This window comes from Oryzias latipes, chromosome 9 (assembly GCF_002234675.1).
Source record: "Oryzias latipes chromosome 9, ASM223467v1".
NCBI lineage: Eukaryota > Metazoa > Chordata > Actinopteri > Beloniformes > Adrianichthyidae > Oryzias > Oryzias latipes.
Window position 1 is genome coordinate 19,490,777 of NC_019867.2, and position 13,361 is coordinate 19,504,137.

General features: G+C 37.5%; 1 protein-coding gene across 4 annotated transcripts; it reads left to right on the forward strand.

Moving 5' to 3' along the window:
- The first annotated feature begins 572 nt into the window (after nucleotides 1-572).
- zbtb34 (zinc finger and BTB domain containing 34) lies at nucleotides 573-13,154 on the forward strand. 4 transcript variants are annotated; one of them, XM_011479413.3, is made up of 3 exons: nucleotides 573-708; nucleotides 6,965-7,442; nucleotides 7,518-13,154. In XM_011479413.3, exons 1-3 carry the CDS (start codon nucleotides 691-693, stop codon nucleotides 8,528-8,530), a joined length of 1,509 nt encoding a protein of 502 aa, XP_011477715.1. In that variant the 5' UTR covers nucleotides 573-690; the 3' UTR covers nucleotides 8,531-13,154. The 4 variants fall into 4 exon arrangements, with proteins under 4 accessions (XP_011477715.1, XP_004072763.2, XP_023814396.1 ...); XM_020706115.2 differs by adding an exon at nucleotides 793-866 and having other exon boundaries at nucleotides 598-708; nucleotides 6,965-13,154; XM_004072715.4 differs by having other exon boundaries at nucleotides 574-708; nucleotides 6,965-13,154.
- Nucleotides 13,155-13,361: the final 207 nt, after the last annotated feature.

A 13,361-nucleotide genomic window follows, 5' to 3' on the forward strand; every position in this document is an offset into this window, starting at 1 on the left:
GATACAATTGTTTCACAATAATCGAATAATCGCAAGCAAAGTTTATGACTCAGCTTAGATCAATTGAAAATTGGGTAAGAGGGTAGACTACTGTCGATGTAAACCATGCAATTCTGTCTACCATTATGTCACTATATGAGACATGACCTACACAGAAACTGTATCTTTAAAATATTTCAAATATGGCCACGTGGGGTGGGATACATATGCGTGTTTGTAGAATAATAAGAATGTAGATTTTAAAGAAGCAGAAATGGATGATTACTGTACTGTTACTTCATTTAATGGCTATTGTAAAGTTAAATTAAATAACATGGCAATGTTTGAATTACTTCCAATATGTTTAACAATTTGTTGTTGTTTTTTTGCCACTTAAGAGAAATGGTCATTCATTGGGATTTAAAAGTAAAACATCCACTTCCAAGTTTGTTGGTCTTTTCTTCTTTTTTTATATTTATTTATGTTCAGTTTTGTATAGATTTTGGTGACTGCATAAGTCCGCAATATTTTAGGGAGGAGCTGCTGCCAAAGCCACAGCCTGACTGTATGCATAGCGCCTAAAGAACACTTCCTGTTGATGTAAAAAAAAAAAAAAATTGCAGCAGCAACTGTCTGACACATCTGGACTGGAGAGGGGGGGAGGCCTGGCTGTAGCGTTAGCGAAATACTGAGGGGAATGGACCACATCTAATGATCATTTGCAAGACGGTGAGTTTGCTTGCTCTATCCTTTAGCCAGGAAGTGATAACTATAATATTATAGTATGTGACGATACATTGGGGCTTTTTTTAGGTGCAGAAAACTGGAAACAGAAACCCGCGAGCGATCTGTAGCTACAGCACCAGCTAGCATTAGCCCCTGTGCTGGTACAGTATGAAAACTAGTTAGCCATTGCTAACTAGCCACCTCAGCTGGGAGCCGACACCATTTGAACCAATGTTCGATGTTTTAACTTTACGTTTTAGTCATTTAAGTTATTCGAACCTTATTATAAAGGCTGAATAACTGACCTGGCCGCTATATTAATAAACGTCAATTCTGATAAAGTTGCGCATTTAGTGAGGGGAAACTCGAGGATAGGCTAGCTAGCTTGTGTAGCTACTTAGTCACTGCTACTGTGTGAGACATGATAGCCGGTTGGTTCGGCTCTATGAGTTAATCAACTTTTAATAAATATCAATCAAAGTCTAAAGATACACCCGTAGTTCTTGCAATTAAGAAGTTAAAAAAGCAAAAATTACCGTAATACATTTTTTTAATCTGTGAGCCAATATCAGCAGTTTCGCTTAGTCTTAACCCCTGCTGATGAAGGTGCAATAAAGTTTGAGACACCTCACTTAACTGTTCACCCTGAGGTATGTGTGGCTAAATCTGACACTTGTGTATAAATCTCTATTTAAAATTTTAGTTTTGAATATATATTTAAAAAAATAAAACACTTCTATTCAAGGTGTTTGCTCCACCGCTGAAAAGTACACAATGTTTTAAACTAAACTCTGTTCAATGTGTGGAACGACAGTCTCTAAATATGTCTATTTAAACAAAACTCCTTTACTATTTTACTAGAATGGGAGTCAAAAGGGTAAACTAAAGGAAACAGTGAGGAAGCGTACTTTGTAACAAATTGTACTAGTAACGCTAATTGAGTTTAGATAGTGACAGTGCAAAGTAAAGAACATGCAGTCCAAAACTTCTGGGTTCAGTAACCAGAGACTTTCAATCAAGACTTGAAACGAAAGAAAAAAGTTCAATTTTAGTTTATTTTTTTAATTTATTTTCATTCACTAATACTGCCAACCGATTTTGACAAAAAAAAAAAAAAAAATCACAAAAGTTTAAGTAACAATCTCGAAACAAACCCATTTTAGCTGCCAGGCTTGTCAGACCTGTGTGCAACCAAACCAGTTCCATAAGTATTATGGTTTTGCATGCGTGCATGTTAAAAACACTCATGCATGGGTATAGCATCAGTGTGAAAACCTAACTGGAGACATAAGCATTGTTCTGCATAAATATTAAGGTCCACTATTACTTTGTAACAAAGACACTATTCCAGCATGACCCAAGAGCCATTTTTTATTTTACAAATATTAGCTTTTTCTCAAAACACTTATATATCCTCAGATTACTTCATGAGCCTGTGTTGCTGTAATTTTTCTGTATTTGAAGGCAGATGCCAGGGCTAAATCAACAATTGTTTAGCTTTATTTGCCACAAAATGTCGTTGTTATGTGATGAATTTTAAATATGGTTCTGGTGGTGACTCAATTCTCTACATCGTTTTGACGAGGGCTCTTTAAAAATGAATACAAATGGGGGAGAAAGTATTAAGCCACTACCAATGTTTTTATTCAAGAGATGAAGCTAAAAAAAAAAAAAAAGAAAGAGCTTTATGTTTTTTTCTAACAAATCAAGCTATATGAAGCTTTAAGTGTTGTGTATTGACTTAACTTTAAAGTAACCTTTCTCTGTGTTTTTGTTACCACTTCAGCTAATCTGGGGGGAATTTATTTGTCTGCATTTCTACATTTTTTGAATTTAGAAGAATTTACGCTCAGAAATTTTCTTAATCTCCAGGCAGTGTACAATAAAAAGAATGGATCCTAATGTTTTATATGAATGAATCCTTCAAAGAAAGTGTTTCATATAACAAATAAAAGTTACAAAGTCCCTTCAATGATGAAAGCTTTTTCTACCTTTTTAAACCCTGTTGGTTACTAAGTAGTTTTGTATAGCTTTGTATCTTGTGCACAAACTCTTTTGTAATCATTTCATAATAAGTTTTTTTCTTTCTTGTCTTTACTGAAATCACAACTAATTAATTGAAAATTTGTTTTGTCAGCATACACTCATATTTTTTGACGTTTTTTTTCAAACTGAACTGTTTTGCCAGAGTAACACATTTGCATTAAACAGCTTGACTCATATTGATTTTTGGAATAAATGTTTTTTTTTTTAAAGCTTTTTTGATACTCTCAGTCTGCATGGGCATCTTAGCTATTGAGATTTGAGGTTTGCCAGCCTGCCCTTCCCTTTTTTGGCAGCTCTGCTGGTATGTTTAAGTCTAATAGTGTAAATAAAGAAGGTGGTTATGTGGAAGCTATGGTCTGGTTACCATTACCCTGCCAAATGTAAACATTTAGTTATACGCTTGACTTTGAGTTCATCGATTCGGACGTTTGTTTGTTGTTTTTATAGTACGAATTTCTGCAAATCCATACTGTATTGTCTTCAAGTTACTTATTACTTTAAGGTTTGGTAAAAAAAAAAAAAAAAAAAGTAGATATTTGAGGCGAAAGGTGAGAATCATGCTTTTATAAACACAAAAGAACCATTTGCAATCTCTTTAGGGTTTTGTTGATCACTTCTTTTTAGCTCACGCAGATAAAGGTATTTGTGAACTTGCGCCATATTTTAAATAAGTTCTTTGCATTTTGACATCAACCCTTTAGCAAGATACTGGAGTTTAATCTGTACCAATACAGGTTTTGGCTTGTTATGCACCAGAATTGTAAATATTTTTGACATATATATATTTATATACATAGATACAGTGATCCCTCGCTATAATGTGGTTTACTTTTCACGGTTTCGCTACTTCACGGATTTGCATGGTGCATTGTGTTCTGCATTCTGATTGACTCCGCTTCTTCTCTACCTGTGCGTCAATAACGTTGTATTTTAATATGTACACATACGTAAATCAGCTTGCCAAATTTACATTACGTACGTGCAAATTCTTTTGCAATTTTGAGTTTCTCTAAAACCCATAGAAAAAGAGCAACAACAACTGCCTATCACTATGTTCTTCTCCCGAACAAACATACCTGCACCGCGGTCTTCAAAAGAAGAAAACACTGCAGAGCGGAGTCAGGATGCAGCGGCTCAGTCTGAAGAGCATTGAAATACACCTGAGTCACTATTTGTCTGACTTTACTTTGTATTTTTTTCATAATCATTTTAAATTTTCTCCCGTTTAATCCAATGACTCGGGTCGCGGTGGGCGGGGCTAATCTCCGCAGTTTGAAGCCTTCTGTTCACATTGATGATTGAAATTATTATTTGACAGTACAGTACAGGTTGCTTTCTTTTCAATGTCTAATAGAGTATTTAATTGTATAATAATTGTAGGTTCACTGTATATATATATATACTGATATATTGATAAATTATAGCTTAAATCTTGTGTTATTTTTCTTGTGTTATTTTTGTCTTGTTTGAAAGAGTAATGTATGTGAAACATATGATAGTCAATGATAAGTGAGCTTGTATGCCCCTTTTTAAGGCAGTGTACTTCCTCATGTTTATTTCACTAGCCCAAGAGATTATCTTCAAAGCACTTCTCAAGAGCAGTTGATACATGCTCACCTTTCAAGCTTTCATGCCAAACCAGAATTTCCGCTTTCTTTGCCAAATGCAATATAAATATATATATATATATATATATATATATATATATATATATATATATATACACACACATATATATGTGCAGACATGCATTCACACAAGAAAACTCACTCAAGTTAGTAAAGGAAAGACAATTGTTTCCCTGACAACTGTGAAAACATGGGACAACTACTGTACACTTGTTTTTTAGTTTAGCATTTCATTTTTACGGACCAATGTCCTCCGCACACCAGCATAATGCAGAAAGAGATGCTGGATAAACAAACAAAATTCTGTCTTTGGCCACACATATACCAACAGAGACTAAGGTCATGCTTCCTTGCATTTCGTTGTGCTAAAGTGCATAGAATACCTGTAACTACATGATTCTGTGTGGTCTGTTAAGTAAATGTTGCCACTAAAAGTGTGCTACCAATTGCTTTATATTTTAACTTTAAATTCTCCTCCCACTCAATATCAGCCATGTACTAACAAGAGGAAATTTATATGAAATGAAAATATATGAAGTGGAGGCCTGGGCAAAAAATCGATTTAATGAATTAATTCTAATTTTTTGTTACGGGCGATTTAAAAAATTACTAAATCGAGTTTTTGTGTAATGGCACATTTTTGGCTCCCCAGAGCCTCCGTAGCGTTAGTTTCACACGGCAGTATGGCAAGCGTCAAACAACAACATCATAGCACACATGAAACAGCAAGCTACATCATGGCTACCGGTGAGAGTGGAAAGTTTGTTCCAAAGAAAAGAATAAAATCATCTGTTGTTTGGAACTGGTATGGGTTTGCTTCCACAGACGTGGAGGAAGAGACCCCACGCTGCAAGATTTGCCTAAAGCCTATCGCAGTCAAAGGCAGCAGCACCACAAACCTTTTCCAACACCTGGGGGAAACATTTTATGACTGTTCTCCTTCACTCCGTAACTCCAAACATGAACGCGCACGCACCCCCAGCACTTGTGCACGCTCTCACTCACTCTCGCGTGGCACGCACTCTTTCCTCTTACACACGCAACGCCCTGACACACATACACTTACTCATTCTACAACACCTAAATAGTTAGGTCATTATGTAGATAGTTAGTTGTTACTGTTATTTGTTAATAAAGGATACTGCGTTGTAATTATTACTTGTACCAGTTTTCAATTGCGACGCGGCCGGCGGCGGCGGGGGTTGACCGTGACTCCTGCTGCTTCATCAGCGGGGTGATCAAAAATCCCACGCCATCACAGCTCTAGTTTATGTCTTATGGGATACATTTGCATATAGCCAAAGACATGGTACCCATATATACTGTGGAGAAGACAGGGTTTATTAATTATATTAAAACCTTAGACTCCAGGTATGAGCTGTATTGTTAATCCTTTAGAAAATGGTGAATGTTTGTCTCCTTTTAGTCTAGACTACAAAGTGTGACTTAAAACACTTTGATTGGACTTTGATTCCAAGAGTGTGTTCATTTATTTATTATTCATCATTACATTTGTCTTGTTTGATTAAATCAAAGCAAAATTAACTTTAAGTTGTCTGCAGTTTGTACTTATTGCTTTCCTTAAGTGTGTGGGTGTGTGTGTGTGTGTGTGTGGGGGGGGGTCGGTAAAAAATCGGAAATCGAAAAAAAAATCGGAAATTTTATTTTTAGGCCACATCACCCAGCCCTAATGAAGTGTATGAAATGGGTCCCAGAACAAAAACTGCATTCAATAGGATTTAAGTTGTTTTACTAGTTTCTGGAGCATATACTTTGAAAAATTGTTTTTTTTTTAATTATTTTTCCTGATTTCTGTTGATTTCACTTAACCTGTTGTCTATAGATACTTTATTTATTTAAATAATGGGGAACATTTCTATGAAGACAGCTCTCTTTTCATCCACATATCCCCCTCTATTTGTCTCTTCTTCTTGTGTCCTTTTGTTCACTATATCATGCTTCACCTTTTACAGTCTTGCTGTTTCACTTTTTTTTAGTGCTACTTTGCATGCTTTCTTGTTTTCCTTTTTATTACAGTGCACTGTGTTCTGTAGATTGATTGGTCGTAGACCATTTCGATCAATCAATCTCCTCCGTGCTGCGTCTCCTGTACAGAAAGCATTCTGTTTCCCAAACCCACTTAATTCTTTGATCGTGAGCAGATTGTTGTTTTCATTCTTTAATACTGGATTTATTTTGGAAAGTAAAATAGTGAAAATGTTCAATTCTGTCAAAAAAGTGTGTAAAGTTGTGTAGTCAGGGGTTTTACAGCCTTAAAACATTTATAATAATACTTAGCGAATTTCACCTATTGAGGGTTATTTTTAGAACACTGTACTTGGTATCACATGCAAGTTTGCCTTTTAATTAAGTACTGTTTATGTTGTCTGCTTAATTAGTGACTATGCTATGTTTATGACATTACTTATTTTTTACTCTAAGGCAATAAGTGAACTTCGTCCTGCAGACTCTTTTATTACTATATAAGCAAGTTCCACATATACTTGTGAAATAGCCCAAACTACACAGCAGAAATGGATTGCTACAAATGTCTAATTGTTCTTTTGTTCTTCCAATCTCGTCAGGCTGCCATCAAACTGGAGAAATATATTCAAGAGATGGACGACGGCAGCTACATCGAGTTTGATGTGCCGGAGTTCAGTAATACTGTTCTGACTCAACTCAATGAGTTGCGGCTACAAGGGAAGCTTTGTGACATCATTGTTCACATTCAGGGCCAGCCGTTTCGAGCCCACAAGGCTGTTCTGGCAGCAAGCTCACCCTATTTCCGTGACCATTCAGCTCTCAGCACCATGAGTGGCCTTTCCATTTCTGTCATCAAAAGCCCTGAGGTGTTTGAGCAGCTACTTGCTTTCTGCTACACAGGTCACATGTCCCTTCAGCTGAAGGACATAATCAGTTTCCTCACGGCAGCCAGCTTTCTTCAGATGCAGGCGATCATCGACAAATGCACCCAGATCCTCGAGGGAATCCATTCTAAGATCAGTCTCCCAGTGAATGTGTGCAGCCCAGGGAAGGAGACGTTAAAGACAAGTCGCAATGGTGTGAATGACAGCAACCTCTTCATTAACCCCACCCAGATCTCCCCCCCTTATTACTCCCGTCATCTTCAAGCAGGGCCCGAAGCACGGTTGGAGGTGACGGCTAAAGCCCAGGGCCGGGTACGGCAGAACCAAGAGGAGGCCCAGTCAGACCGTGGAAGTAGTGACAGCGTGTCGGAGCATGATGCAGCGGTGGAAGTTGAAACGGAACAGGTGGAACTGATTGGCAAAGATGGTCAAGTGACAGATGTACATGTGAAGATAGAGAAGGTCAGTAGGCCAACATACTCTGACAGTTCCTCAGCTGGAGACGATGGTTACCACACAGAGTTGGTTGATGGAGAACAGATTGTGGCTGTAAGTGTGGGCTCCTACGGTCCTGTAATCCAGCCTGCCGCCTATTCCTACTCAGGGCTTTCCTCTCAATGCTTTGTCAACCTTAGCAATTCAAGTCCCACTCGCTCCATGCTTAGCGGTTTCAGAGGCGGACGAGCCAGAGCCAAGCGTCCAATGGCCATGCCGTCAAGTGTGCTGAGTCACATCAAATCCGGCTCAGACGATGCTGACTCAGCTGTTGGCCCCACAGGTTTGGAAAACGATGTGCGAGAGCGCAGCTTGCGCAGTCAGTGGTACCCCTACAACGAGAGACTGGTTTGCATTTACTGCGGAAAGACCTTCAATCAGAAGGGGAGTCTGGATCGCCACATGCGCCTGCATATGGGAATAACCCCATTTGTTTGTAAATTCTGTGGCAAAAAGTACACAAGGAAAGACCAGCTAGAGTACCACATCCGAGGCCACACGGACAACAAGCCCTTCCACTGTCAGATCTGTGGCAAGTGCTTCCCGTTTCAGGGCACCCTCAACCAGCACCTGAGGAAGAAGCACATGGGAGCATCAGAAGTCAACAATCACATGGACTCCCCAGAAAGAACGGAGGGGGAAAGCTCATGCCAAAAGGAGCCGGAGGATGCATCGGAGGGAATGGTCTTTGAGACACAATATGCAGAAGAGGCACCGGCCAATGATATAGAGGAGAGTTCGAAATGCAGTCCGGAGGAGACCCAAGCATCAAGATGTGACTTTTAGGTCTTGCTTCATGTTAAGGAAGCTTTAATTACAATTTATTTCAACACATGTTCAAAGTACTAACTTCTTTCTGAATAAGCTCCCTCTGCTACGGACTTGTCTTGAGTCTAGGGTTTCTGACGATTTTCTGAACAGTAGATGCATAGAGAAAATGGGTGCTTTATAAAAATTCTTTTACGCAAAGGGAGTACAAATTTACTATTTTTAGGAGGTCCCAATAATCAAGACCTTCTGGTTAATTTCTCTTTTTATCTTTCCATGTTTTTTAAAACATATTTACAGAGTTATATAGGCATGTTGCAATAATGAATAATGTGAAAGCTCTGGTAAGATGCTTGTCATATCACCTTTTTACCTGATCTGTTTTTGCACATGTGGCCACTGGAGGTCACTTACTCACAAGGAATGATTTTTTTTTTCTCTGCCAGTGCAAAGCTTCGTGTGACATATCTGTTCAATACCTCATGATGCAACTACACACTCATAACAAACAGTATTTTAACTTAAATGAAACTCACCGGGTTCTACCTCATAGCCAAGAACCTACCAAGCACAGATGTTCTAACAGTTTGAAATCAGTTTATGGTAGTATGTACTAACAGTTTGAAATCAGTTTATGGTAGTATGTACAGTTTATCTTATTGCCAAACGCTGTAAAAAAAAATCTTTATTTCAACACAAAGCCTTGATACTTCAAGGGGAAATATTCCTCACTGATTGTCGGGATTTGGGACAAAGTCTCCATCGGCCGTCTGACGGTCAGCAAGGTCACAATGAGGATTAAGAAGGTGCTATGATAGGAGTGCATTCAAATTGTCAGCTCCAGCTTTTGTGCTTAGAACACATGGAGAACAGAGTAAGAACACAATCCTGCTGTGTTTTTAAGATACACTTGTGTTATTTTGTTTTTATTATTTGTTATACAGAACACTTAAGGATTTTATCACTTACCACTACTGCAAGTTTTACTCTGTTGGCCAAAGCATTGTTATATGTTCTCCCATCAGGATGATGGGAGAGTTACACTCATACAGTCAAGTCATTTCTTTCTTTTTTTTTTTTTTTTTTTTTTTTTTTTTAATTTGTCTGGAATATTGTGCGCGGAGTTTCAAAAAATATCTCAAGGTGGGCTTCTAACGTAATACTCAGTATCTCCTAATAAGCTTGTGGACTCATTGTCAGCTTAGCACAGATGGAATACTCTGAGCAATATGCAAAATGAAAAAAAAAACAAAGGAATCTCAGCCATTCTGACATGGTTTATGTTGCATTGAACAAAGAAGCTTTTGCCTATTTTTTTAAGCCACCTTCCCGACTCAGAACACGATTTTTTAGTTGTTATTTCAGTACTACTTTTATGTATTTTCATAGATGTGGAAATAAGGTTTAATTGAGATTAACGTTTTGACAAATAGTTGGCGTAGTGATTCTAAGAATAATGATTTTAAGTAGAGATGCACTTTGTGGTTAGTTTGGGGATGGGTGCTGCCCTGGTGATTTCATCTTTGGTCTCAATCCCAATAGTTTCCCAGTGGGGCTTATTTCACAGCAGCAAGGTGAACTCAATTGTTGTTGACTTTGATTACATTCTGCAATGTCTTATGCTATTAGATAGAAATCACGCAGAAGAGGGTTTTATCCAGGAGTTACAGGCTCAGTACAAAGGAGAGTTTTGTTTCCTGTGCGATTTAAAATAAATGGAAAAAAACAACTCAATATCGTAAAAAGGCACTTAAGGATTTATTCCTCAAATGGTTTGTGCTATTTTTACCTCAGACGTTTTTTTTTTTTATTTCCGTGCTTGGCCCTTACAAAATCTGTTGCAATAAACAAATTAAGATTTAATTATTCTAAATAGTTTTCATATAAGTTTTATGTGGTGTTTATGTGGTGGGAGGATATTTAGCCTTTTCTGATTTCTGTTGAGGATGCAGTCCTTTCTGATTTTTTTTTTTTTATAAGTGTCTTTTTTTAATCATTGACAATTGTTAGGGACTTTTGCAAAGAAAAATCAGTATAGCTTGTTTTATTATTATTTCTGTACAAATTGATCACACTCAACAATAGTCTGTCAACCAGTAACATGCTTTGTGGATAAAAATATAGTTTATGTCTGGATTATCAAAGGTTCATGCAGATCAGATCTCACCAAAATCAGTTACTGAATTCATTTAAACCTCACAGTGATTATGTTTGTTTTTACTTGGACAAAAATTATTGCTTTTTAAATATTATCTGTTTTAAATAAATGACTTATAGGTACATACTGCTAAATTCATTTAGGTGCCAAGCTATGCCAAAGAGTAATAGATGATTTTGAATCATGGCATGTAACTGATCGCTCATTAGAAAGTCTAGGTTTTCAATTAGTACTTAATCGCCATTCACTAGTTCCATTTATTTCCCAGCTTCTACAGCCAAAAGTGAACATTTTGGACAATTTGCTTAGAAGAAATGAAGCAGCAAAAAGCATAGCTCCCATGATTTCTTAAGCCATAATAAAGCTGATAACAGAAAAAGTGCAATAGGAATCGTAGTTTTTCTCAAAGCTTGTGCAAGAACAAAATAGAATTGTTTGGGGTGGCATCTTTAACATAGTGCCTTGCCACAAGCTTTACATTTTATTCCCTTTGGCACTTAGATTTTTGTGCCTCGTCATGTTTGAAGCTATTACAAGCTGATGTTTTAAGTAGATTATGGCCAGATTGTTGGTTTTTAAGCAGTGCCAAACGCAAATCCAAGGTATGCTTTTCTTTATTTGGATGTTCTGCTTCAAGTGTGTCATGAAATTCAAGCTGCAGTTTTGTTTCGGCATAAAATGAGCATCTGGTTTGTTGTTGAAACTGGGTTTTGTAGCAGTGAAACACAATCAGGCATACCTGTGCCTCATAGCTTGACTACTTGGGACAATCGGAGCACGCTAAGCAGTATCTACCAAACGCTGGGGACGCATGGCAGGAATGAAATTGGCTTCCTTTTTGAATTGTTGGAGCTTTTCACAGGGAAATTATTTGTGCCGGAAAAAGTTGACCTTTAAATACTGTAGCCAAACGGCGTGTACAAAACCATCAAATTTCATTGAGGTTTTTATTTTTTTTTAATGTTCAGGTTTTCTTGTTTTTGATTTGTGCACTTAACGTGATTTTTTTTTTTTTCTGTGTGTGTGTGTGTCCAAAAAAAACAAACAAACACAAACTAGTCCATCCAAGTCTTTATTTACACATATAGTTACAATTCCCTCCATGATGGTGGAAGGAAGGGACCTCTTTCTTTCTTTTAAGTGGTGCTTTTAAACTTGTGTCATTCGCCCACCCCCTTCTTTTTTATTTGATTTTTTCTGTCTTTGGAGGTTCAGAAAGCAAGTCCATGTACCCATAACTGGGGGACGGAAGCAACATTCTTTAAATGCTCTTTATGAACTCTACTTACTTCTGTCATGTCATAAATTTACACAAAACTTGAATCAACTCCCGTCAGTGTTGAGTTCCACCCCTCCTTCGAGTAGCAGGAGATGCATTCTGGGCCGCGGCTATCAAAGGAAGTGTTTACATGGAAGGCTGTCAGACTACTTTCTGAAATTGCAGCATGTGCTTTTCCTTTTAATATAATGAATTCACTTCAGGTAGTTTATGAACACTGATACAAAAACAAACAAACAAAAAATCACGTCTTCCATAGCTTTTCTGTCAGCTTCTGTCCACTGTGTATTATTGAAAGAAAAGCAATAACCTTTTTTTTTTTTTGGTAAAAGAGGTATATAGGGATCATAAAAGCTATTACAATATTGACTTGTCATCTGTCAAACAAACAAAACATCAGGGAGCTTTTGAATTAGGACCACAAATAATTGGATATTGATTGATTTCGAGATTACTTTCTACAAAAGTGACAGGTCAACTTCAAAAAACTTGTTGTAATAAGTAAACTGTAACATAGAAACTCGTTTTCAGTCATCGAACTCAGCGACACTGTTCCGAGTCGCACCTCCAGCTGAGTCGAGTAAAGAAAGGGATTTTTTTGGGCCGTATTGCCACTGTTTGGGAGCGGGTGTCCTGTTGGCATGGTGATGTTCAGGGATCCCTATTGGTTGTCAAACTGTTTGGGATCAGAGATGATTTGTTTCTTTTACTTTTAAACCCTGCACTATACTGTTTCTTGGTTGTGTGTTGTATTTGGTAACAAGACAAAAAAAGTAACACGGAACTCAGGGTTTTCAGCTAGTGCAGCCGTGCTCCTCAGTCAGCGATTGGCAGCCCTTCCTCAGTGAGCCTCCACAGAGGCCCCCCCCCCCAGAGACCATGAACGGAACCATGACAACACCAACACCCCAGTCCCTGTTTGTCCACTCTACACACAACCTCACAACTCAACTGTGAACCTCAGAACTCTACTGTTTTTACAACTATGAAGTAAATGAAGCTAGCTAGAGCTGACGTATCTATTGCCATTTATGAATTTATTTTATAGCATGAAATAGATATATTTATTCAAATGATATATTTTACTCATAATCATTCTGTGCTGCTTCATTTTGGTTCTTAAGCTTGTAAATTGCCTTTTTATTATATGAAAAATGTCCATAGAATAATGCGTTTATAAAATAAAGGCGCACATTTGGCAACAATTTGTCTTTTTATTGTGCTTTCATTTGTTTCTGTTTTTGTCTGTGTCAAAAGTCTTCAGCTACCATCATTTAGGTATGGGATCTCATACTTATTTTTTTTCCAAATATAAGTATCTACACTCTGGTTTCTCGAAGCTATATAACCTCTTTTTGTGATAGTAAAACCTGTCCAACACAAAAAGCCTTCAGCTCTAATCTGTTTGCTCA